The sequence below is a fragment of the Melopsittacus undulatus genome, chromosome 13, assembly GCF_012275295.1.
Source record: "Melopsittacus undulatus isolate bMelUnd1 chromosome 13, bMelUnd1.mat.Z, whole genome shotgun sequence".
Lineage (NCBI taxonomy): Eukaryota > Metazoa > Chordata > Aves > Psittaciformes > Psittaculidae > Melopsittacus > Melopsittacus undulatus.
In genome coordinates this window covers 9,786,150-9,810,439 of record NC_047539.1, presented here as the reverse complement: position 1 = coordinate 9,810,439, position 24,290 = coordinate 9,786,150, and the positions used below count along the sequence as shown (strand labels likewise).

General features: G+C 61.1%; 4 protein-coding genes across 8 annotated transcripts in view; 1 reads left to right on the top strand and 3 right to left on the bottom strand.

The window, feature by feature from the left end:
- The window catches only part of PHF12 (PHD finger protein 12), a 32,828-nt gene extending 32,600 nt beyond the window's left edge, over positions 1 to 228 (bottom strand). Inside the window, exon 1 of the mRNA XM_034068825.1 lies at positions 212 to 228. The gene's annotated coding sequence lies outside the window, so the exon portion shown is untranslated. The remainder of the gene's footprint in view (positions 1 to 211) is intronic.
- On the bottom strand, positions 76 to 14,852 carry SEZ6 (seizure related 6 homolog). Its single transcript, XM_034068966.1, has 19 exons — positions 14,783 to 14,852; positions 7,251 to 7,829; positions 7,043 to 7,176; positions 6,161 to 6,353; positions 5,326 to 5,511; positions 5,085 to 5,253; positions 4,459 to 4,625; positions 4,182 to 4,376; positions 3,802 to 3,940; positions 3,527 to 3,723; positions 3,255 to 3,449; positions 2,982 to 3,173; positions 2,498 to 2,695; positions 2,371 to 2,409; positions 2,161 to 2,281; positions 1,983 to 2,085; positions 1,280 to 1,421; positions 765 to 922; positions 76 to 360 (listed from the first exon to the last, which is right to left on the bottom strand). The coding sequence occupies exons 1-19, from the start codon at positions 14,850 to 14,852 to the stop codon at positions 76 to 78; spliced, it is 3,462 nt and encodes a 1,153-aa protein (XP_033924857.1).
- Positions 14,853 to 18,078: 3,226 nt separating this feature from the next.
- PIPOX (pipecolic acid and sarcosine oxidase) lies at positions 18,079 to 20,447 on the top strand. The gene is made up of 8 exons (XM_034069020.1): positions 18,079 to 18,222; positions 18,434 to 18,582; positions 19,019 to 19,220; positions 19,474 to 19,656; positions 19,719 to 19,865; positions 19,931 to 20,089; positions 20,171 to 20,246; positions 20,317 to 20,447. Exons 1-8 carry the CDS (start codon positions 18,079 to 18,081, stop codon positions 20,445 to 20,447), a joined length of 1,191 nt encoding a protein of 396 aa, XP_033924911.1.
- Positions 20,448 to 21,496: 1,049 nt separating this feature from the next.
- The window catches only part of MYO18A (myosin XVIIIA), a 34,404-nt gene continuing 31,610 nt past the window's right edge, over positions 21,497 to 24,290 (bottom strand). For 4 of the 5 annotated variants that reach the window (XM_034069049.1, XM_034069052.1, XM_034069053.1 and 1 more), the window contains one exon: positions 21,497 to 22,124. In XM_034069049.1, coding sequence (XP_033924940.1) covers positions 21,998 to 22,124 — 127 coding nt within the window. In that variant the 3' untranslated portion in view covers positions 21,497 to 21,997. The remainder of the gene's footprint in view (positions 22,125 to 24,290) is intronic. The other variant, XM_034069050.1, reaches the window with a different exon arrangement.

Sequence of the window (24,290 nt, the reverse complement as noted above, 5' to 3'; positions counted from 1 at the left end):
AGGGGGGTAAAGGGAAGGGGGGTGTCCCCTCAGCAGCGGCGGCTCCGCGTCGAGGCGGGGGGCGGGCGGCGGGGCCTAGCCCACGGGCCGCTGCCTCCTCCGCCTGCAGCAGCGGCCGGGGGCGGCCGCGGGGCTCCCCGCTCCCGCTGCCATGTCGTGAGGGGAGGGAGGGGAAGGACCGGCCCCGCGCCCGCCGCCACCGCGCACGCACCGCGCACAGGCGGCGCCGACGCTCCAGGCCCCACCGCGCATGCGCGCCCCGCGCCGCCTCCCGCGGTCAGCCCTGGCGCGCCGGTAGAGGGCGGGGGGGGTGAGGGGGGGCGGAGAGCACATAGCCCTACCGCGCATGCGCCATTGCGGCTGCGCGCACAGGCGCGGTAAAATAGAGGGGGCTGGGCGAAAGAGGGCGGTGCGCAGGCGCGTGGCCGCCGTCACGTCCCCCGGGTGGTGCCGCCGTCCGTGACGTCACGACGCAAGGGGAGAGGGCGCGCCGGCGCGGAATCATTCCCGTGACGTCACCCCCGCGGAGGCCACGCCTCTTAAAGCGGCAATGTCATCCCGTGCAGCCCAAAGGGGAATGGTGTCTGGGGGTTCCCGGGGGCCCCCCCATGCAGGGCTGCCCTGCTGATGAAGATGACACTGCTTCTTCTAAAACACCTGTTTTTATTAATGAAACAACCAAAAGATGGGGGTGGGGGTGTCCTCTCCACCCCAGGAACCCCCATCCCGGGCGGGACCCGTCGGGGGTTGGGCCACAGCCATACCCGGTGTCCCCCGTCCTCGCCGGGTCCGTCCCCGTTGGGGTGCCGGGGCAGGCGGGGGGGACACGTCGGTGGCGGAGGGGACGCCTCAGGGAGGGAGAAGCAAGCGGGGGAGCGGGGGGGACGCAGCATGCTCGGTGGGGGGGACACACGACACGTCCCTGCGTGGCGGCGGTGGGAGACAGGGGGTGCAAGGAGGGCAGTACCTGTGCTGGGGTGGGAGAGGTGGGGGACACCCCCATGGCCACCCAAACCCTTTACCCCCCCCCCCCCCCCCAAGGGGCTTTGCAGGGTGTCCCCCTCCCCGCTGCACCCTCTGTTTCCCGGGGGGTCCCCACAACCCCGCTCCCCTGTCTGGGACCCTCCTTCATTGTGTGGCTGGGGGCTCGGGGATACCCCCCCAGTTCAGCACCCCGGGGTTGGGGTCGGGTGGCAGCGGGGCTCAGGCAGACCCCCCGGGGGTCAGGGTGGGTTGGGGGGTGCAGGGGGGTGGCTGGGTCTGGGTCAGTCCCACCAACCCCTTGGCTTGGGTCTCATTGGGAAAGATGGACCCAGCCCTTGCTGGGGGGGCCCGGGAGGGGTGGCTGCGGTGCCCGGCTCCATGCTGCCCACTCCTAGATGGACACTTCGTATTCCCTTGTCTCCTGCAAAGAAAACAGACTGCGAGGGGTTGGACACTCTGCAGATGCATGTCCCACCCCAGGTGCTGTCCCTGGATGGATGTCCCATGTTGTGAAAGGTCCCTGGATAGATATTCTGTGTATGGTCTCATCCCATGAATGGTCTCTGGATAGATGTCCATCCTGGGAAATGATCCCTGAATGTATGTCCCACCCCATCAACAAGCCCTGGATGTATACTCCATCCCATGTGTGGTCCCTGTGTGGATGTCCCATCCTGTGAAGAGTCCCTAGAAGGATATTCCATCCCATGCACAGACCCTGGATGGATATTCCATCCTATGTGGTCCCTGGATAGATGTCCATCACATGAAGGGTCCCTGGATGGATGTCCCATCCCGTGAATGGGACCTGGATGGATATTCTCCTCCATATGTGGTCCCTGGATGAATATCCTACCTAAACCATGATCCCTGCAATGCATCGCCCATTCCACTCCTGTCCTACCCCACACACAGCCCCTGGCACACATGGCTGATACAACCTAAGGTCCCTGGGGTGCTCAGCTCTGGCTGGGGAGACCTGGGGGACCAGTACTTACTCCTGTCTCATAGGTGGGGTTGTCAAAAGCTGACTCCACGGTGATATGGTCATAGGGGTGGGAGCCAGCGAGGGGCAGCTGCAGGGACGGCTTCCCCTGAAGCCTGTGGGGAGCAGACAGATGGAGCAGGAGGAACATGGTGACCCCATGGAGTGCCGGGGACCACCCGGCCACTCACTTGGAGAAGTAGAGGTAAATGCCCCCGATGAGCAGAGCCACCACCAGGACGGGCAGGAAGACGGCGATGGCGACATTGGTGCCCTCCAGCGCTGGTCCCGATGGCACAGCCTTGGCCACGGCTGCATGGGATAGTCGGCTCAACGAGGGGGCACCCCGCCTCGGCTACACCTGGGTGCTTGCCTGCACCCCATCACCCCCTTGCCCTTACCATCCAGGTTGCGGTTGCTGTAAAACTCATCATAGGAGGCTGGGGGAGGGAGGAAAGAAAGAAGCCGGGATCATCAGCAGGAAGTGGGGTGCTGGGGGCCGCTGTGGGGTAATGGGGGTGCTCTCACCCGCCTTGCAGATGGGAGGGGAGCTGCTCCAGCGCGACGGGTGCCCGGGCAGGCAGCGCAGGCTGCTCTCGCCCAGCAGCGCTCGGCCGTCGGTGCAGGAGAAGCGCAGGGTGGCTCCCGCCGGGTACAGGCGCCGCTCGGGGCTCTGCCGCCCGCCCGCCGGCACACCGGGGTTGTGGCACGGCTCGTAGGTCTCCGCTGTGGGGCAGGGACACGGTGCCTTCAGTGCCCATCAGGGACCATCAGTGCTCATCAGTGCCCATCAGTGCCCATCAGTGCTCATCAGTGACCATCAATGCCCATCGGTGCCCATCAGTGCCCATCAGTGCCCATCAGTGCTCATCAGTGCCCACCAGTGCTCATCAGTGCCCATTAGTGCTCATCAGTGTTCATCAGTGCCCATCAGTGCCCATCGGTGCCCATCAGTGCCCATCAGTGCCCATCAGTGTAGGGGATGTGGCCTGCGAGAGGGGACCTGACTCACGGATGCACTTGGGGAGGCGGTCGCTCCACTTGGGTCCCCCCGCGGCACGCTCGTGGCACGTCAGGGTCCCGCTGCCCGCCAGGATGTAGCCCTTGTCACAGATGTACTGCACGGTGCCTCCCACCGGGAACCTGGGGCTGGAGACCACCCTGCGGCTGTGCTCGGCGTCCCCGGGGTCCCGGCAGGAGGTCACTGCAGGCAAAGGGACCAGTTGTGATGGTGGCTGCTGGGGATGTTCTGCAGGGCAAGGGGATGCCCATGGGCACAACTCACCCCGCTCGCAGGTAGGCAGGTCGCCGCTCCATGTCAGGTCCCAGTGGCACATCAGGAGGTCGGTGCCAGTCAGCTGGAAGCCAGGATAGCAATGGTAGGTGACCACGGTGCCATGGAGCAGCTCCGGCTGCGATGATGTCTTCCAGCCATTGGCAATGTCTGGCAGCTCAGGGCAGGTATCATTACGAGGGACCTCTGCGAGGGTGACAGGGTGAGTGGGGTAGTGTGGGACACCAGGGACAACGGTGGCACTATCCCACCATGGGCCTCACCAGAGAAGTGGATGACAAAGCCCTGCCGATAGGCAAAGGCACCAGCACCAGGGTCAGACTGGAACTGGACGGTGACATCAGCGGTGGAGGCATAGAGCTTGAAGCGGCCGCGGGCGCCCGTGTACTGGCCCAGGATGCGCGCCGTGAGGTCATCCCCATCATAGAAGGTCAGCACGTCCCCGGAGCCCAGCCGCAGCCTGGGGAGCAGGGCGGTGAGGGCAGGGGGGAGCATGGATCCCAAACCCCTCCATCCCCGTGGCCATCCCCGCACTCACACGCGGACATCCAGCATGATGCGCTTGTCCTCCTCCACATGCAGCCCCCAGATACAGTCCTGGCCCTTGCCGTATGCCTCTGGCCAGTTGGGTGACAGAACCACACCGGCTGCATCCGTCAGCTCCCCGCTGCACACCGCTGTGGGTGTGTGATAGGCTCAGCATCACTGTGGGGCACCCACCACAGCGCCCACCACCCAGTGTCCAGCACCCACCATTCCCATTAGCTAAAGCTCCCACTGCATCTCACAGATGCAGCACACACCACAGCACATCCCTCCTGCTCTATCCCCAGCTCCGTCACCAATGGCACCCCCCAACTCCAGCACCCCCAACCCTATCTCCAGCTCCCTTTTCCCTGCCCTGCCGCTGGTGCCCACCACGGCATGCTGGCTCCGTCTCATTCCACTGTGGATCACTGGGGTCGATGCACTCGATGATGGTGGAGCCCTGCTCCAGTGTGTAACCAGGGTCACAGCTGAACTCCACTGTGGTGCCCACTGGGTACCGGGGGTCACTGGCCGTGAAGTTCCCATACTTGACAAAGGGCTCATAGCAGTGCCCCTGCTCGAAGGCTGCGGGCACAGGGGCAAAGGTCTGCAGGGGCCAGGCGGGCATGGGGGAGCCTGGGTGCCCCCCTCCACCCCGGCCCCATACCCTCATAGCGCAGCGCCATGCCCGCAGCGGCCCCGCTGCTGTCGGTGCTGAGCTCCACAAAGAAGTGTCGCCCGGTGCTGAGCAGCCCCTCGATGGGCAGATACTCCACCTCGTAGGAGTCGTACACTGGTGGTGCCTCCACGTTGTTGCCGTTGCGGATGATGAGCCTGGCAAGGCATGGCAGGGGCAGGGTGCTGTGGTGGCCATGGCCAACAGCACCCATCCTTGGCCATGGGTGGTAGCAAGGCCGCAGCCATGGCCAGCAGCATCCATCCTTGAACATGATGAACAGCACCCACCTTTGGGCATAGCCAATGACACCCATCCTTGAACATGGTGAATGACACCAACCCTTAGCCATTGCCAATGGTGTCTTCTTTGGACATGGCCAACAGTGCCCACACTTGAGCATGGCCAGTGACACCCATCCTCCAACATGACCAACAGCATTGATATGTCAAATGACACCCATCCTTGAATATGACCAAAGGTACCCACATCTACAGGCAAGGCCAACACCACCCATCTTTGGGTATGTCCAAGAGCTCCATCCTTGGCCATGGCTCAGTGTGGGGCTGCTCCACAGTGCCCCGATCCCTCCAGTTCCCCCTACCCTGTTGCCAAACCTGTCATCATCCTCTGCCAGCGACACCTTCTCGAAGTGGAGGTGCAGACGATGTCCAGCGGGCGCCTCCAGCAGCCAGTGACACGTCAGGTTGTTGCTGTAGTTCCCAGGGAAGCCAGGCGAGACGATGCGTCCCACCGTGGCGTTCCGCACCACACCACCGCATGCGGCTGCAGGACAGGCACCATCAGCACCCGGCTGTGCCGCGCCGGCCGCACCGCATCCCCGGTGCCGGTGCTCACCGAGGCAGAGGGGCTCGCGGGCGCTCCAGAAGGGCCGGGTGGCATTGAGGCAGGTGATGCGGTGGCTGCCCTGCAGCTGGTAGCCGGTGGTACAACGGAAGCGGGCGTCCCCGCCGGGGTGCAGGCTGCTCACCGACACCTCCCCGAACGCCGGTCGTGCCGGGAAGGGGCAGCTCAGCACGTAGGCTGGGGGCAGGTTTGGGGTTATGGATGGGGATGGAGCCCCCTAAAGACCCCAGCCCACCCAGCACCCTGGTATGGGTGCTGCAGGGCTGGTGACACAGTGCCTATGTCTTGTCTGTAATCATACAATGAGCCGGGTTGGAAAAGAGCTTTAAGATCAAGACCTTTCCTGCCAAGGCCACCACTAACCCATGGGGGCCTCGTCTCCATGCTGTGTGAACACTGCAGGGACGGTGACCCCAGCACTGCCCTGGGCAGCTGTTCCAGTGCCTGAGCACCCTCTCCATGAGTAAATTGTTCCTAATATGCAGCCTAAACCTCCCCTGATGCAGCTTGAACCTGTTACTTGTGCTATCACTTGGGAGAAGAGACTGACCCCACCTCACTCCATCCTCCTTCCAGGTAACTACAGAGAGCAATAAGGGCCCCCCTGAGCCTTCTCCAGACTTAACCCCCCAGGTCCCTCAGCCATTCCTCCCCACACTTGTGCTCTAGGCCCTCCAACAACTTCATTGCCCTTCTCTGTGTTCTTCCCCCACTTAACCCACCATTGGCACAGGTAAACTCTGCTGCCCATCACCATGCTCTGAGTTAACATTGCACCAGTGAGGGAGCCCCTGGGAGGTACCAGGGTGGTGGACGCTGCCCATACCTTGGTATCGGAAGTGGTAGGAGCTGGGGCTGTGGGGCTGGGGGCTCTGGAAGCGCAGGGTGAGGATGTTGGCAGGGCTGCGGATGACCTGGCCCCGCAGCAGGAAGGACTCATTGGCCAGGAGGGTGGGCTCCAGCCCCCCCATGCTCTCCACTGTCAGCGTCTCCCCCTCTGCCAGGCTGATGTTGTGTACCTATGGGGACAGCCAGAAATCACCACCCCCGTACCTGGCTTGGGGCTGGTCGTTGGGGAGTTTGCCCATGGTTGATAGTGTGTTGGTGCCTTCCAAACACAGTTACCAGCACCATAAATCATCCTGCCCTGCACAGAGTGAGCCCACCACAGCACAGCCAGGCCCACACCGACAGCCTTGCCAGCAGCTCCAGCCCTCTGGAGTGATTTGCTATTAATGATGTTAATTAAGCAGTGGTGTGTGGTGATGGAGGAACCAGGGCTGACTGTGGAGCCTCTGGCTCAACACTGGCTTTCAGCAAGCCATGGGGAGAGGTGAGGACACACATCCATGTGCCACCAATGGGAGCAGAACATGGCCTCAGCACCAGCTTTTGGTTCCAGCAGATGGGAATTGGGGTTTCCTGGCTCTGCACCACAGCAGCACTCACACCTCCATCAGTGCTTCATTAATTAATCCTGCATCCCTGCTCCTGTTCTGGCTACCAGCCATGGCAGCTGGCGAGCACAGAGCATCCTGTGTGCACCCACAGCCCTGCCACAGGGCCCAGCTCTGCTGGCTCGGGGCCATGGGACAGGGACAGGACTATGTGTTTGCTTGCACTCCACAGTGATGGCACAGAGCAGGGGACATGCCACACTCACCCATGGGCACTCGGCATCCCATCCCACCTGCAGTTCCCATCTCACCTTGAGCTCCACTCCGTAGCCAGGGTAGACAGAGATGGTGTAGGTGCAGTCCAGGCTGCCATCATAAGGGACACTGGCCAGCTCCGGGGACACCAGCCAGCCCTCAGGACCCACCAGCGTCCTATTGCAGGGGGCTGTGGTGACAGAGGAGACCCCTGCTCAGCCCCACTTCACCCCAGCTCCCCCCAGCTCCCTCCCCAGCACTCACCAGGCCCCTGCAGTGTGGTGACAGTGGTGGTGGTGATGGTGGAGGTGGTGGTGGTCCCCTCCTCATCCCCATGGACCACAACATCCCCAGTGTGGGATCCTGGAGATGTACTGGGAGTGATGGGTGCCTGGCTGGGTGGGGATGTGGGGCTCGATTCCAGCACCCTGGCAGGGGACCACGAGGGATCAGCAGCCGGTACAGCCCCCCATGCATCCCCCCATGGCCCTGGGTGCCCCGCTGGTGTGGTCAATGGGTCAGTGGGGAAGGCAGCCCTGGGCAGGGCAGGGGTGCGTGGTGGGGGCTCAGGGGCTGGGGGGCCAGGGTCTGGCTGCAGGGCACCAGCGGGCAGGACAGGACCAGGGCCCCCAGGCAGGAAGGGTGCCTGGCCCAGGTAGTCCTTCTTGAGGAAGGCTTCGTGCAGCAGGTCCTCCAGCAACGGGTGGTGGTTGAGGAGCTTCAGTGTGGGTGCTGTGCTCACGAATCGAGCCTCTGCCTCCCGCTCCTCCGGTGTGGGCAGCGCCGTCGGCTCCCTCTCGGCCTCAGCATTGTCCCCGGCTTTCCTCGCCAGCCCATTGAAACCTGTGGGGAGGAGAGAGTGTGGGGTGCTGGGGACCTGTGGATTGATGCTGTGTCATACACTGATGCTGCATCAGGGACCGACGCTTCAGTCTGGACCAGTGGTGCACTGTGGACTGATGCTGCATCATGGCCCTGGGGACCAGTGATGCACTGGGGACTGAAGCTGCCTCACAAACCAATGCTGTGCCCAATGTGGCGCTTGGGGGCAAACCTTGGCCATGGACTGATGCTGCACCAGGGAGCAATGCTGGTGCAGCATCAGTTCTGTGCTGCACTGGGGACCAACACGTCACCATGGACCAACAGTTCATCCTCCATCCGGAGGGGCAACACCTCCTGCTCACCAATACTGCACCAAACCCAGGATGACAAACAAGCACACTGACCACATGCAGTGGGATCTGCCCTGGTAATCAAGCCATGGCTAATTAGTGCATAACTGCAGCACATTAAGGGGTGCTCACCCCTCCCCTTGCAGACGTGCAGGTGATTGCCATGTCTGCCATAACCAGCTGTGCAGGGGATGCCATGGCTCCTCTGAGCACGAATCCCTGAGCAAACCCCAGACACTTACAGCCTTTAGACCAAAACCAAAAGCATTTAATCAGCCTTAATGAGCCACCAGCATCTCTCCCTGTTGGGTCTGGTCTCCTCTCCCGGCGGGGGGGGCACAGCTCCCCAGCCCCACCATGCCATGGCAGGAGGGGATGCCACGGTGGCAGGGATGCTACAGCAGCACCCAGCATCCCTTTATGGCCAGTTGGGAGGCTACAGGAGCACAAGGGCATGTCCTGCCACCAAGCACAGGCGCTGATGACATGATACTGTCAATTACCAGGTAATTATACTGATCTGTAGCAGGGCAGGGCCCTAGGAAGATTAATTACTCTGTGACTGCTGCTTTTAAGGGACTATTAAGAGACATTAGCTTGGGTGAGCAGTGTGGGGGGGAGCTGGTGGGTGCCAGGAGGCATCCTCACCACCCCACCACCCAGTGCATCCCCTTGGCTCCCCTAGCACTATCCCGGGATGGTGGCAATGCCATGGCCACAGCAGCACGGTGGGAGGTATCTGACCACACTGGCTCCAAAAGGTTCACTTGCCCCCCAGCAAGGCCCGAATTGGTTTTTAATGGGATCCATTTATTTGAACATAAAATTTAATGAGTTTGTACTGAAGGGCACCAAAACCTCTCTTAGGCTTTAATAGCAGATTAGTGTGCAGGGACCAGCCCCTCAGAGCGAAGGCTGGATGAGGGATGCTCACCCTTGGCCTCCTGCACTCCTTGTCTATGACATCTCAGTTGCCCAGGATGCTGGGAGCACAGTGGTCCCCACTGGGGCTGCTGGATGAGATGGGACCCCACAGCAAGATCCCTACAGGTCCTACCTGGGTGATGTGGCACCCTGGGCTGGGCAGTGCCTAGGCAGCGGGCACTGCCCTGGGCTCCGCATGGTGCTCTGTGTACCACAGGATGCTCCTAGCACCATGGGATGCCTCTGGGTACCATGAGCTAATCCTGACACCAGGGGATGCTCTGCATACCACTGGATGCTTCCAGCACTACAGGATGATTCCAGCACCAGAGGATGCTCAGAGCTGGAGATGCCCTTGGATGCAGGATGCTTGGAGCACTGTGAGAAGTTAACAAAGTGCCCAGATGTTGCCACCCATGTCCCTTAAGCACCACCAGATTAAGACCCTCCACCCCTACAGATGTCTCTAAGCAGCTTATCTCCAGCACCACATCTGTGTCCCTCCCGCATTGCCAAGGAGACCAGGGGCTGGTGACATTAAACCCTGCCACCCACCACCCACCTCACAGCCCCTGGCATCCCTCCGGGGCTCAGGGTGCCCACAAGGACCCATCAAAACCCCAACAGCCGGGTGCCCATGGGGACTGAAGCAGGGCTGGGGTCCTAATCCCTCACATTGGCTTTACCAGGCAGGAGTCTGTTAACGGAGGCCGGGGAGATGCTCCGACTAATGTGGCTGCGGCGGCGGCTGCCCCCCCGTCGGGAATCAATGCTGCTGGCTGTCACAGATACATAAATAAGGCAGCGTGTGGCCTCCTGGGGAGCAGCGATCGATGCTGCCCGACAAGAAAGTAATAACACAGCAGAGGCCACGGGTCAGGGCTGCCCCAGGAGCATCGTGGTGCTGCTCCGTGCCTCAGTTACCCCATCGGTAGGGGGGTGATGGCTGCAGGAGGTGCAGGCAGCCGGGTCCATGGGGACAGGGGTTGGGGCTTGCAGGAATCCAGGCTTATTTCCAATTTAAAATCCAATCTGGTTTTGCCCCCGTGGCCGGTGCCTGCAGCGGTGATGAATGAGCTGTCAGGCAGCTGGCGCCATGCTCCCCCCTCCACAGCTCCTGCACTGGGTACGGGACGTGCCCGCTTGATGCCAGATCCCCATCTCCATCTCCTGCCGTGGGGAATGGGGACCCTCGCTACCAGCAGGCAGGGAATGAGGGCGGATGGGAAGGTGTAGGCAGTGTGATAGCACAGGCAGTGTCAGGATGCAGGCAGGAGCAGTGGGTGGTGTAAACGCAGGCAGGGATGGTGGGTGTAAGCAGTGGGTAGGTGAGTGCAGGGAGGTGCACACACACAATGTGATGGTGCAGCAGGGATGTGCAGGCAGCTCCCTGTGCCAACACCACTGCCAAGCAGCCAAAGCACTGCCATACAGCAAGCTGGGCACCCCATTGGCACCCACATCCTGCTACCCCCTGGCCTCCTCCATGCCCAGATGCCCAAGTCAAGGATGCTGAAGCAGCTGGAACCAAGGAGCTGCCCCGGTGCCTGGGGCTGCTGCTGGTGAGCGCTGCCTCCAGCCCTGGCAGCTACCAGAAGAGCTCAGTTTAATATTCATGGCGGCGCTGGAGGGGAAGCGTTTGACCTTGTATGTTCTGCGATTCTCCTTGAATTGAACAGTCATTTACCCGCTGACACATGTCACATGTCACCAAACCAGCTCCCTGGAGCACCGCGGCTGTGGCACACCGAGCATCACCGACACCGAGCGGGCAGCAGCTGCAGAGCCCAGCGGGCACTGGGGTGCCCATCCCCGGGGTCTGCCTCGCTCCCCCCCTGCTGAGGGTGCTCTCATCCCCTCCTCATTGCCCACAGTCTGTAATCCTGCTTTCCCTGCGGAGCATTTGTACAGCAATTTCCCTGAGCGGCGGCGGCAGCAATGAATTGCATGTCTGCTGCTGTTTCGGACCTGAGCACTGGAGCCGCGCGGTGCCACATCCCTCCTCCCCAAATCAGTGCCCAAATCAGCCCCATCCCAGCCCCGCATTGGTATCCCTGGGGTGGAACCCCCATTGATGAGCAGCACCTGGTCTGTGCCACCCCAGGGTGCCCGTGGTGTGGGTACCAGCTCCCCACAGGGCTCTGTGCCAGCCTGGGCTCCACAAGGACACAACACAGCTCATCCCCTGGCACACGAGGGTGGCAGAGGGGGTACCCATCCTATAGGGCACCCCTGGGTGCATGGGTCCAAGCAGGAGGCAGGCAGGGAGAGCAGAGCCACACTGCCCTCCCAGCTCCCCTTCCCTGTGCCTGCTGCTGGCGACAGTCATTGAAATGCGCTTGTCTGGCTCCGTGTTGGGCTGCTCAGCCATCACCCTCCCGCAGACACTGATCCCTCGCAGCAGGTGGGAACCATGGAGCATCGCACCAGGGTTGGCATCCCAGCTGCCTCCAGCACCTGCCTTTGTTCCTCTAGGAATTCAACATGAGCATCCCCTTGCCAGCAAACCCTGCTCCATCACTGCTCGTCAGGTAGGATCCCAGACTGATTTGGGTTGGAAAGACCTTAAAGCTCATCCAGTTCCAACCCTCTGCCACGGGCATGGACACCTTCCATTAGAGCAGCTTGCTCCAAGCCCCTCTGTCTAACATGGCCTTAAACGCTGCCAGAGACGGGAACGAACCAAAGCCACCATCTCCTCCCATTGCCATCTCCCAGGGCAGCTGGGGACCCTCAGAGCCAGCCCTGCCTGGGCATCACCCCCATGCACTGCCCAGCATCAGCTGGTCCTGTCTTTCAAGCACCTCTCTCCATTTTCACAGGGTCACAGCAGCACTCTTGCAGCTGATTAATATTTGATCCCTTCAGCACAGCTCGTTACTGCATTTAAATTATATATGTAATAATCGCCAATGGCATGGCAAGTGTGCAGGCCAGTGCCTGGTGCTTCTCACACAGGCTGGGCATTGAGCACATTCCCAATGGGATGCTCTGACACCTCAGAGGATGAGACAAGGGGCACCAGGTCTCAATGCAGGGTAGGCAGGTGGGGAGCCAGGGAGATGGAGACATCCTCTGACAGGTCCAGGCAGCCCCTTTGCCACCCAAGGATGTCCATGGACGGAGCAGTGCTGGTACCCTGGATGGCTCCATCTCTCTGACAGCCAAAGGAAGGGATGCTGGTGCTCTGGAGCTGCTGCCTGTGACTAGAGGGAATCCATTACCTCCCTGTTATAGGCAGCTTTCAAAGGCAATCTTTCAATTGTGTGCATTTAAAGAATTGATCGAAGGCAAAATTATCCTCTCCCGCCAGAGTCACCACAGACACAACTCCATCCACCTCCCCTGCAGCCTCCCTGTGCTCACAGGGAGCCTGGATCATCCCTGGCCTTCACCCCAGCACAACCCTAGTGAGCCCCGCTCCCATCTGAGGGTCCCCCCATTGCTCTGCACCAGCCCTGGGGTGCCTTTGCTGTGCCCTTGCCCCTTTGCACCCCATTTTCCTCCCACATTCCCACTCTCTGGCTCTGCCGGGTGCCTGCACAGAGCCTGTGGCCATCAGACCTCCTCGGTGCCAAATTCATCCCCACCGGCAGCAGGTCCTGCCGCAACCATGGGGATGATGGAGGCGGCTGGTGCAGCCCTGCATCCCCATGGGGCACCCTGCCCTCCCATCCTCTGGCTTAAGAGCATTATCCATATAATCCCAGCCTGGCGCACGCAGTGTGGCAGTGATGAACTCCTCTGAGGCACTCAGGGATGAGCACATACGCTGTTAATTACTGTAGCAGATCCTGCTCCCTACCCTCTCCCCTCTCCCCTCACCAAAACCCTGAGCAGCACCACAACCCCAGGGATGTCTTGTCCCCACACCCATTGTTCCTATGATCGTGGTGGATGTGGCTGACACTGGACAGCATGGCATGGCTCATGAGGGCACAGTCAGGCCATGTGCCACCCACTACAACCCACAGGCTGCAAGAACCCCAATTACAAGGAGGTCCCTTCAGCACAGCATAGATGATCCCCCAAAGAAGCCAGGCCTGCCATGGCTTTAGAGAGCTGGCAAAAAGGGGTGCAGTGGGGCAGGGTGGATGGAACCATGCCTGGTACCATACCCCGGCTGCATCAGTGCTGTGGGGCCCAGACCACACTTACTCCTATGGACACTGGCAGCTGATGCTGCCCCATGGCTGCGCCAAGCCTGCAGGGTGCTGGGCTCTGGCCCCACATTGCCACCATCCAGGGGACATCACCAATCCCCTCAGCCTGGGTGAGGGTTCTATGAACCCTGTACCCATATCACCCTGATCCATGGCACATCCTCAACAGGCTCCAGCCCATCAATGCCAAGTCAAGGCCAGAGTGACAAGGTGGTGCTGCATAGAAATCAGGGTCCTGGGCTGGGAGCCCTGCCTAATGGGGGACAGGGAGCAGGTGAATGAGTGTCAAGGACAATGCTCAGCACATGGGGGGGACACAGGGTGAATGGAACCCCACAGCTCCCAGCCCTGGGAAGAGCTTGGCACCTCCCAGGGCATCCCTACCTCTAACACTCTGGGAAACGCACGTACAGAGTTTAATTAACTTTATTGATATTCAGAAATTAGGGGACTGACTAGAGGTAATTGCTCATTAGAAATCATTAAACTGACACTGTAAGCACCAGCCTCCCTTGGGGGAAGCCAGAACCCTGCTCCCAGGACAGAACCAGGCACACAGACCCCCCCAACCTCTCTACACCCAGTGAGGTGGGAGATGTGGGTGCCACGGCCTTGTCCCACTTGCTGCCATGCAGAAGTTCCCCCATCCACCCTCTCCACCCAAGCAAGAGGCTGTGGCATCACTCCCGGCGGCACAGTGAGACGGGAATAGCAGCGGGCACAGGGCCACGACGCCCTTCCCTGGCTGGGCTCTGCTGCCAGATGGGGAGTTTATGTAAGTCCCTGCACGGCTGCTGCCTGCAGCTTGGCTGAGCCCCGCAGGCAGCCTGCGTCCCCCTGCCCGCACCCTGCCAGGGCCAGCAGGGATGGATCCCCCACCCTGCCCATGGTGGACTGGGGCACCCCAAGCCCTGGTGTGTCCCCAGCCTTGGGGTTTGGGGCAGCAGGGCCGCAAGGTGTCAAGGTTGCCCGTGCCCCATGGGTAGCAGAGCTAAGGAGCTGAGCTGGGTGTTGGCTGCTCTCCTTGGGAAGGACCAACCCTCACTATCCCTTCATCTCCCCTGTTTCCTCCCCATAGCCAAAGGGGTCACCCCAAGCGAGCCAGAGGGGAAGGGGGGGTCAGAGACGAATGCCCCCGGGCCCCACAGCACGGAGGGACCGGCTCGCAGCCGGCGAGGGCTGTCGAAGGGCTTGATGCTGAGGGCGCTGGTCCCCCCTCGGTAACACCGGCAGCGGGGCTGCCGCCGGAGCCCGCCGGGGGCGGCGTTGCACCATCCCGGCTGCAAACAGCTCTGCGCCCCCGGCGGAAGGAGGGGGGGGGGTGCGGCGGATAACGGAGAGGCGATGGCGGCAGCCCCCCCGGTGCGGAGGGGTCGAGCGCAAGTTGGCAAAGTTCAGCGGCGGCAGGGCCGGGGCCACCGGTACCGGGGGTTGTTGTGTGTGTGTGGGGGGGTGACCGGAGGGGGGGGGGTCACGGTTGTGAGGACGGGAGCGGGGGGGGGGGGGGGGGGGTGATCGCGGTCCCGGCTCTTACCGTGCGCGGTGGCCCCGAGCAGCGCGGCGAGCAGCGGCAGCAGCCGTGCGGGCGGCGGCGTGGAGCCCATGGCCGCCGGTCAGCACCGCGGACAGCTCCGCGCTGCGGGCACGGCCGCGCCGCAACGCTCCAATCCCGCGGCCGTGGCAGGAGGGGGGGACGGACCCCACCGTAATGCTCCGAGTGCGGCGCACGCAGATCCTGCGGGCTGGAATGGGAGGGAATGGGGAGGGAACGGAGGGGGAATGGGGAGGGAACGGAGGGGGGGGCTCCTCCCTGCGACCCCCCCTTCCGGCCGTAGCTCTCCAAGCGCGGCGCCCGCAAACACTGGAGATGGAGGTGGGGGGAGGGGGATCTCCTATCACCACCTTCCCAAATATAAACGACCCTCCAGGCTGGGAGCCTATGGGAGAGCTCAGCAGTACCCACCCCATCATATCCCCCACCCCATCATATCCCCCACCCCATCATATCCCCCACCCCATCATATCCCCCACCCCATCATATCCCCCACCCCATGCTGGGTACCCACCCCCTTCAGCTGCCCTTCTCCATCTCCTGCTGCTAAATAGCCCCGTTAGAGCTGAGCTCATCATCCCTAATCAGGACAACCTGTGCCCAGGGCAGCCCTCGCAGCTTGGGGGGGGTGTATTCTGTGTTCCAAGGGGCTCACACCCCTTCCGAGGGCCGCCAGCCCTGCAGCAGCAGATGGCGTTGGCACCGCCGCCGGACGGCTCTGGCGTGGGTTAAAAATAGACACAAACCCGGCTCTTTGTTGAGTAACCCCCTCCCCATCTCCACCGGAGCCCACATGGCTTCTCCTCCCCGCACGGAGCTGCAGCCCGGCCAGCCCCGGCCCACGCAACCATCACCCGATGGCAGGAGCACGGCAGGAGCACGGCAGACCTCGGCTTGGGATACGGGCAAACCCATGCCTGCGGTGGGACCGATGGGGCCTCACCCCGGGGGGATGTGGGGCAGGCAGGGGGCAACTGATGCTTCCTGCAAAACGCTTTCAAGCTCTAAACCCAAAACTTTGATCTGCCGGTAGCTGCATCAATGTTTAATGCACCAAAGGCCTGGGAGGGTTTGGAAGATGAACATTTTGAGGCCAAATTGAAGTTTTTTGATATTATGATATTCAAATAGTTTTTAAGCCTCCCAACACTTCCCCTGGCACATACCTGGACTGCTAATGAGGGGCTGCCTCCTGTTTGGGTTTGACACAAAGCAAACAAACCCTTTGCAGGTGCCTTCAGAGCATCCAGATGGGGAAATAAATGGGGGCGAGCACAGCACAATGATGCTGTGCTCCTCAAGCAGCATCCTGACTCCCTAATTCTTCCTTAAGTGCCAGTTGGCACTTTGATGGAGTATGTATGAGGCTGGCACAGCCCAGCATGAAGCGCTTGCATGGGTGGTGATGGGCTTTTGGGATACCCCAGCTTCCAGCCCAGCGTGCAGTGGATGCAATGGATGCAATGGGTGTAATGGGTGCAGTGGGTGCTGTGGGTGCAATATGTGCAATGGGTGCAGCAGGTACAGAGCTGCTGAGCCCTGCCTGGCCTTGGCCAAAGCTCCTCATTCCCAGTTTCTCCTGCTACCCACAGATCCGATCCAGGTTCAGCTCCTGCAGCCCGAGCTGGGCTCTTTCCCCATCAATCCCACCCTGTGCCAGTGCCAGTCCCAAGTTTTCCTATCCATCCTCTCAGCCTGCACTGGGAATACTTCATTTTTACTGTGCTCTCCTGCCCAGCGCCGGCTGCTTTGGGAAATGGATTTCTGCCCCATAATTTAAACCCAGGACAAGAGGCAGGGGTGATGGAGACCATGTTCTCTCTCCTATCCAGCACAGGGCTGAAGTGGCACCCCAGAAATTCACCCCAATACAAGATGAGCCCATGCAGCTGCTTTCTGGGGTTTGGGGTACAGACATCCCCAAATGGGAGCAGCCCTGGTTGGGATCATCCATGCAATGAAAGTGATGGTTTAAGGAGTCCCACAGAGCCCTGGAGGTGGTCACTGTCTCCTCCAACACCAACGACCATCCCTGCACCCCACAACAGCCTCCCCTGCTTCACAGCATCGTGAGCAAGGCTCTTCCAACCCGACCTATTAACACACTGTTAACAGGAGAGGAGTTCATTTTGCCATGTAATGTTTCACGGATAATTAATTATCCTTCATCTTCCCAGCACAAAAAGAAAGAGGAGCAGGTAAGAGATGCTGTTCAAAGCACAAAAAACCAGCTGAAACCTGGGGAAATTGGTGAATTACTTGCAACATCAAAGGTGAGGGAGGATGTGCTGATTTAGTGGGGTGATGCAGAGCCCTGGGCATCGCAGTGGTGCTGAGGCCAACATGTACTCATTGCATTAGTGGTCCTGGGGAATAGCACTGATGAGGGGTCTGTGAGGGACCCCATCCTTTGCTTGTGCTCCCCATCCTTGTCCCATCACCTCCCCATCCCTGTCTGCTGCTGGATCTACCTTTGTATGATGCTGGGGTATCCCCATGACCCAGTTGAGCACCACGTTGAAGGGGGGGAAGGAATTCCCCCCAGCCTGGTCCCCAGTGCTCCATCCATCATCGGATGCGAGCAGCAATGTAAGTAATGATATTTAACATTGCATAATAACGACAATTAACCAGTAACTAATGCCTTTTACACCACGGAAGGCAGAGTAAATTAATTCCCCTAATGAGCTGTCAGGCAGCACAGGGGCACTGGCAGCCCCTGCCTGTGTTACCCCCCCCAGAAAGCATCACTGAGTGTCCTCAAATCCCAAATCACACCCCATATTTTGCACCAGCACCAGTGGGACATGGGGCTTCACATCCTGGCTGCTCTGAGCCCTAAATCACCCCTATCTCCTGCTAAAGACATAGCAGCAACAACAAAAGATGGCACCAAAATGGTTTATGGCTGTAATAAATTGTGCTGGAGGGAAAAAAAACCAACCTGTTTGTCTTGCAGCAAGCGGGGGGTTCCCATTGCACACCAATGGGAATGTTGCTGAGCCCCATGTCCAGGGACCAGCAGGGAGGGAAAGGGGGATTTATTGGAAACACTTTTCCTTCACGTTTATCTCACCCTATTGCTCTGATCCTGCTGGGGGGTGAGGGTGATGGAGGGGTGCAGTGCTCTCTGGTATGCAGGGTTCAGGCTGGTCCTGGTGGGAAGGATGCGGCTCCCATTGTCCCTGTTGGGGCTGGAGGGTGGCCAAAGCTGCCCCACCAATGGCTGGACTCTGCCCCATCCCTCCCCTTGGCTCTGCTCCCGGCTGCCGGCAGGGATGGGAACAAGGACGGACATGGCTGCCTCCAGCCAGCCCCACCAGGACACCTACGATGCCATCGTCATCGGGGCCGGCATCCAGGGCTCCTTCACTGCCTATCACCTGGCCCAGCGCCACAAGGACACCCTCCTGCTGGAGCAGGTACCGTGGCCCCAGCCCTGCCATGTCCCCAGCTCCACTGTGTCCCCAGTGACAGTGAGCTGGGGTGGGTGCCTGCGGACCTGGGTACCCTCTGCATGGCATGGAGCGGAGCTGCCACATGTGCCCCGTGCCAGGACCCTGGTTTCCCAGCACCACAGGTATCAGTGGGGTCAGGGGGTGGTGGTAACCCCCATGTCCCCCTGCTCCACAGTTCATCCTGCCCCACTCTCGAGGCAGCTCACATGGGCAGAGCCGCATCACCCGCAGTGCCTACCCCCAGGTGCCCTATGCCCGCATGATGCCCGACAGCTTCCGCCTCTGGAAGCGGCTGGAGAACGAGGCCGGCACCAGCCTGTACAGGTGATGGCAATGGGGATGCAGCCCCACTGGGCACTGTTCCCTCCACGTGGGGCTGGGGGCCGCAGAACCTGTATGTCAGGGCTGGATGAGGCCGCCCCGGCAGCAGCTGCCAGTGCTGGGTAATTTATGGGGCTTGTAAGGAAGCATCGTTAAGGAAATGAGCATCCAAATGATCCTCTGCTGCTGGGGTCAGGGCTGATGGCAATAGCTGGATGTGGTGGGGGGTGAGTGGGATGCTGGCATCTGCATCCTCCCCATGCATCACCCCACACACCCATATCCCCATTATCACCTGTATAGCCAGTATCACCCAGCATGCCTAACATCAGGCATCGCACATCCCAAGCACCACCATTGCTAGTGCCTCGGCTTCCCCCAGGGGCAAAGCAAGGGGGATGTGCATGGAGGGGGAGCTGATGTGGCTGCTGGGACACAGGCGGACGGGGCTGGTGGTGCTGGGGCCGGCGGGTGACCCACAGCTGGAGGGCTGCCGCCAGAGCCTGGGGGACAACCACGTCCTTGATGCCGTGGAGCTGGCCCAGCACTTCCCTGGCCTTCGGCTGCATGATGGAGAGGTGGCCCTGTGGGACAGCACTGGTGGGGTGCTGTTTGCTGAGCGGGCACTGCGGGCGGTGCAGGTGGGTGCTGCCAAGAGGATGGAACAGGGTGGGATAGGATGGGACAGGATGGGATGGGTGGGATGGGAAGGGATGGAATGGGATGGGTTGGGTTGGGATGGGATGAGATGAGATGGGATGGGATGGAATGGGATGGGTTGGGTTGGGATGGGATGAGATGGGATGGGATGGGATGCACTGGGATGGGATGCTATAGGATGGGTGTCTTCTGGGTTAGTCCCTGCAGCCACCTCCTGTTCCCATCCCCTTCCAGGATGCTTTCCGCAGGCATGGCGGCACCCTGCAGGACGGGGAGCGGGTGCTGCACATTGAGCCTGGGGCTGTGCTCACCGTCACCACCACTGCCGGCGTGTACCGAGCCCCCCGGCTCATCATCACTGCTGGAGCCTGGACCGGTGCCCTCCTGGCACCGCTGGGTCTGTGCCTCCCGCTGCAGGTGAGGGTTGGTGGCACCATGGGGTGGCACAGCCATGGCCACAGCTAACACTGTGACCCCAGCCCCTGCGCATTGACGTCTGCTACTGGAAGGAGAAAGAGCCTGGGAGCACAAACAGAGCCTGTCCCTGCTTCATGACCATGGGGCTGAGCCAAGCCCCACACGGCATCTATGGGCTGCCCGCCCTCGAGTACCCTGGTCTGGTCAAGGTGAGCAGGGTTATGGTGTTGTTATGGGGCTCCCCCAGCCAGCCCCCTGACCAGCTCCCCCCCAGGTTTGTTACCACCACGGCAGCCCCACGGACCCCGATGAGCGGGACCGGGTGCCCCCGGGTACCCCCCACCCCGATGTCACCCTCCTGAGCAGCTTCATCAGCACCTACTTGCCGGGGCTGGAGCCTTGGCCAGCCGTGGTGGAGACCTGCCTATACACGGTGAGTGTGCCCCAGGGGCATCCAACCCCAAGCTGGGTGCAGGACCCCTGGCCCTGCATGCTCACACCATGGCTCCCCCAGAACACCCCCGATGGAGACTTCATCCTGGACCGGCATCCCAAGTACAGCAACATCATCATTGGGGCTGGCTTCTCAGGTAGGTGAGGGCACCCAGCACCCCCAGCCCCAGACCTGGCCTGTGCCCCCCAACCTCCTCCTTCCCACAGGCCATGGGTTCAAGCTGGCACCAGTAGTGGGGAAGCTGCTCTGTGAGCTGAGCCTGGGTGAGGAGCCATCCCATAGCACTGCTCCCTTTGCCATCACTCGCTTCCCTGGAGTGCTTCGGGCTGCACTGTAGGTGAGGGGCCTTGGTTGTGCCCACACAGCATCACACTGACCTGCAGCTGTGTTCCTGCATCCCAGTGCCCTTACATCCCAGTGTGCTAGCATGCCTGCATCTCCACGCATCCCCACATATCCCTGCAGCCTGGTGTCCCAGAATGCTGCACCTCAGCATCCCTCCACCCCACACCCCAGCTACCCTGCGTCCACACATCCCCATACTCCACTATCCCATCTCTTGGCACCTCTCCACCCCACAACCCACCACCCCTGCATCTCCATATCCCAGCATCCTGGTCCCTGCCTCCTCAGATCCCAGCACTGCTACCTCCCCCATCTCAGTATCCCTCCATCTTGCACCCCTGCATCCCCATAGCACAGCATCCTGCCACCCTACATCCCCAGAACCCCTGCTCCCTCCATCCCCACATCCTGGTACCCTGCCTCCCTGCATCCCCCATGCCACGCGGTGCCAAGCTGTCTCTACCAAGCACCAGCTCCCAGGAAACAAATGAAGGAGCTTTGTCAGCCTCATGAAGATGGAGCTGGAACAGTGCAGAGATGCTCTCGCTTAGGAGTCAAGTTAAATGTTTTAATGTTAAATGTGCCATTTTATTATCATTAGATCGCTCCCACTTAATGAAAGCGCATTAGCGCAGCGTGGCTTTATGGCAGCGAGCACAGAGCTTCCCCATTTGTTTCCAAGAGATGCTTGGGAGAAGGGACCAAACAGCCTGGTTTGGGGGGTCCTGGGGATGGGGGGAGGCAGGGGCAGCACCCAGAATATGCTGGTGGGTGCTGGAGCCATACACAGCACAGTGCCAGCCATGCGCATCACCATCTCCTCCATGTTAAATAATTAACTGAGCTGAGGGCTCCCATCTCTGCTGCTCATCTGCATATTTATGAAGATTGATAAATGATGCAGTGCCAGCACCCACGAGGGCTGTCTCCTCTCCCCATCACCCATGGGTGCAGCAGGCACACGGCTTGGTCCCTCCGTGCAGCCGGATCCATCCCACCAACCCCATCACCCCCCAAAACGGTGACCCCCCCACCACACTGCCACCAGCCAGAAATGACGTTTATTTCCATACTGAAAGTAAAGGGGATGGGGGGGGACAACGCACAGCTGGGCTAGTGCAAAACCAGGCAGGGTTGGGGGGTGACAACAACCTGGATGGGTACGTGGGACCCCATCCCCATGTCCCCTTCCTGGCTGCTCCCCAGGGCCCGGCCAGTGAGAGACGTCTTTGGCTCAACTAAAAGGGGTGTCAGAGGGCACTGGGGTGCCTGGGGAAGGGGCAGAGCTTAAGTTATAAAATAAGGAGCCACAGGCACTGAGGAATCACAAACCAGGAGGCCGGAATGACCGGCTCCATCGCCAAGGGCAGCCAGGAGGTGGGATGGTGGTTTGGGGGCTGCAGCCAGCGAGCCGGCCGGGCTGCTCCCCCCATGGCAGGGCTGGGGGGTGGCTGCGTGTGTCCCCCCCATGTCCTGTGCGTCAGGAGTCACCGGCTGCCAGGGCAGCCCTGTGGAGCTGGTATCTCTGGGGCGATGGGGGCTCTAGGCAGGGGTCTCGGCAGCCCGGCTCTCGCTGGGGGAGCTGTGGGGTGAGCGGCGGGTGCTTTCCTCGGCGTCCTGCTCCTCGTCCCATCTGTCATAGGTGAAATGGTGCCGGGAACTTGGGGGGCTGTGGGAGAAAGTGGGGTTAATGGGGGCTCAGTGCTCCCTGCCTGCTGCATGCTGGGCTCAGTCCCTTGGGTGAGCCAGCAAGGTTGGCAGCCAGATGGATGGAGCCTCCATCACCACCTTTATTATTGCTCCAGAGAGATTTGGGGTTTCTTCCGCTGCAGCTGAGTCAGTGCCAGGCTGAGCTGAGCCCCATGGGTCAAACTGGGCCTGCCCAATAGCTACCAGCCCCATAGGCACCCAGCACATGGCCACGGATGCAAACACCAGTGCTCATGGACATCACTGCTTGAGGGTCCTGCATGCATGGCTGGGTGCTGGGGGTGGTCCTCCCCATCACCATCACCCCATGATGCCTTCCCTGGCCCTGGGTCAGGCAGCCTGACCATGAACATGTTTCCAGAAGGCTTTTCTTTCCCTTTCCTCTGGCTCTTTTCCTATTCAAGCCATTGGAAAGGATAAACCCTGCTCTGAAATCATGGCCGGAGACCCCAGCACCCCCATCTGCACCCCAAATCCCAATCATAAGCCCCTGCACAGCACAGGGTATCCACCCCAGCACCCCCAATGTGGGTGCTGCCTGCCCTCCATGCTCACACACTGCACTGGATGCATGTTAGTACCCATCCCATTCCTCCCCAGTGCCTTCAGGACCCACCGCTGTCCCCAGGGTGCTGAATTCCCTGGGGCCAGCCCTTAACCTTCCTGAAGGAATAAGTTCAGCTGCATCCAGGATGGCGGCTGGGGAATGGGAAGGGATCAGCACTTCCCAGTATCCCACATGCCACAGCTACTAATCCCAAACATGCTGCTGGTCCTGCTGCGGTCATGCCCCATGGCTGGAGATGCGCTGGGGATGCCCTGCAGCACCCCAACAGCAGGGCTGCTCTGGACACATCCCAGGGAGCCTGGCAATGGTGGGATCCGTACCCAGAGCCAGGTGAGGATTAGCATGAGCTGTTAGTGGCACACGGGGAGGTTCATGCTGCACAGCACACACTGCTCCCACCTCCTGCCTCAATCGCTCTCGGGCCGGTACAGATACTTCATCATCAGGCTGTCCACCTGCTTCTTCCTCTTCTTCTCCTCCTTCTTGCCCCGGCCAGGCTGTCCCTGCTCCTCACCCCCCGCTGCCTTTGGGCCCTTCTTGACACTGGAGGTGCTGCGGTAGGAGCTGGTGGAGCCGGAGGAGGAATCAGAGGAGGAATCCGATTCGGATGATGATGACTCCTTCTTCTTCTTCTTCTTGGATTTCTTCTTGGACTTCTTGGAACGCTTCTTGGAGCTGCTCTTCCTCTTCCGCTCCTCCTCTTCCTCAGAGGAGCAGGAGCTGCTCCGGTGCCGGTGATGCTGGGTGAAGTCGAGGGCAGAGGCAGAGCGACGCAGGCTGCCGGGGTTGGGGTCGGCAGCACCCAATGGGGCCGCGCTCCGCACGCTCCGCACGCTGCGGCCATCATCGGAGTCAGCATCGGGGCTGGAGCAGCCCCGGGTCCGCGCTGGGCGGTAGCTCAGCACCTCCTGGATGGCAGCTTCCAGGTCGGGGTCGAGGTAGGAGCGGTGCCCCACGGAGCGGGCGTCCCTGGGACTCCCCTCTTCAGAGGCAGCGCTGCGGGGCCGGGGGGGCACAGAGAAGCTGCGGCCAAGGGGGGGCTGCCCACGGGACCCCTCGTCAGCCTCTTCCATGCGGCTGCGGGCCAGGGACAGCCGCGACTCGGGGCGACCTTCAGGTCCCCAGCGCCGGCTCCTCAAGCTCCCAGGGCTGGAGAGGGCGAAGCTGAGCACTGAGGATCGCTCATCCCCGGCCTCCTCATCCTCCATCCCGTGCCAGGAGGCTGAGGATGCCCTGCTCACCGGGGCAGAGGCGATGGAGGCTTTGTCTCCATTGGCAGCAGAGAGGGACCAGCGCTTGCCCAGCCCTTGGCGAGCGCGGCCGCTGGCATCGGCGAAGGCACGGGCGATGACAGCAGCCCGGTCCTCGGGCTCGGTGCTGCGGGCTGCCCTGCGAGCAGCACGCTCAGGGGAAGGCGGCCGCTCTCCCAATGCACTGAACAGCGTCTGCTCATCCCCATGGCCACCTATAGAGTCCTTGAGGCCCGGCCGCTTCCTATAGCTGAGGCAGCTCAACACCGACACCGGGCGCTCCTCACCCTCTGGACCATCCGGTGGG

What these genes read in the sequence shown, in the direction of transcription:
- SEZ6 (XM_034068966.1), bottom strand. Translation starts at nt 14,852, where the DNA reads ATGGGCTCCACGCCGCCGCCCGCACGGCTGCTGCCGCTGCTCGCCGCG. An exon ending in GACGGAGCCAGCATGCCGTG is followed by an intron (nt 3,941 to 4,181) that starts GTGGGCACCAGC and finishes ACACACCCACAG; the next exon opens with CGGTGTGCAGCGGGGAGCTG. An exon ending in ATTTACCTCTACTTCTCCAA is followed by an intron (nt 2,086 to 2,160) that starts GTGAGTGGCCGG and finishes TGCTCCCCACAG; the next exon opens with GCTTCAGGGGAAGCCGTCCC.
- PIPOX (XM_034069020.1), top strand. Translation starts at nt 18,079, where the DNA reads ATGGGAACAAGGACGGACATGGCTGCCTCCAGCCAGCCCCACCAGGAC. An exon ending in ACACCCTCCTGCTGGAGCAG is followed by an intron (nt 18,223 to 18,433) that starts GTACCGTGGCCC and finishes CCTGCTCCACAG; the next exon opens with TTCATCCTGCCCCACTCTCG. An exon ending in TGGAGACCTGCCTATACACG is followed by an intron (nt 20,090 to 20,170) that starts GTGAGTGTGCCC and finishes TGGCTCCCCCAG; the next exon opens with AACACCCCCGATGGAGACTT.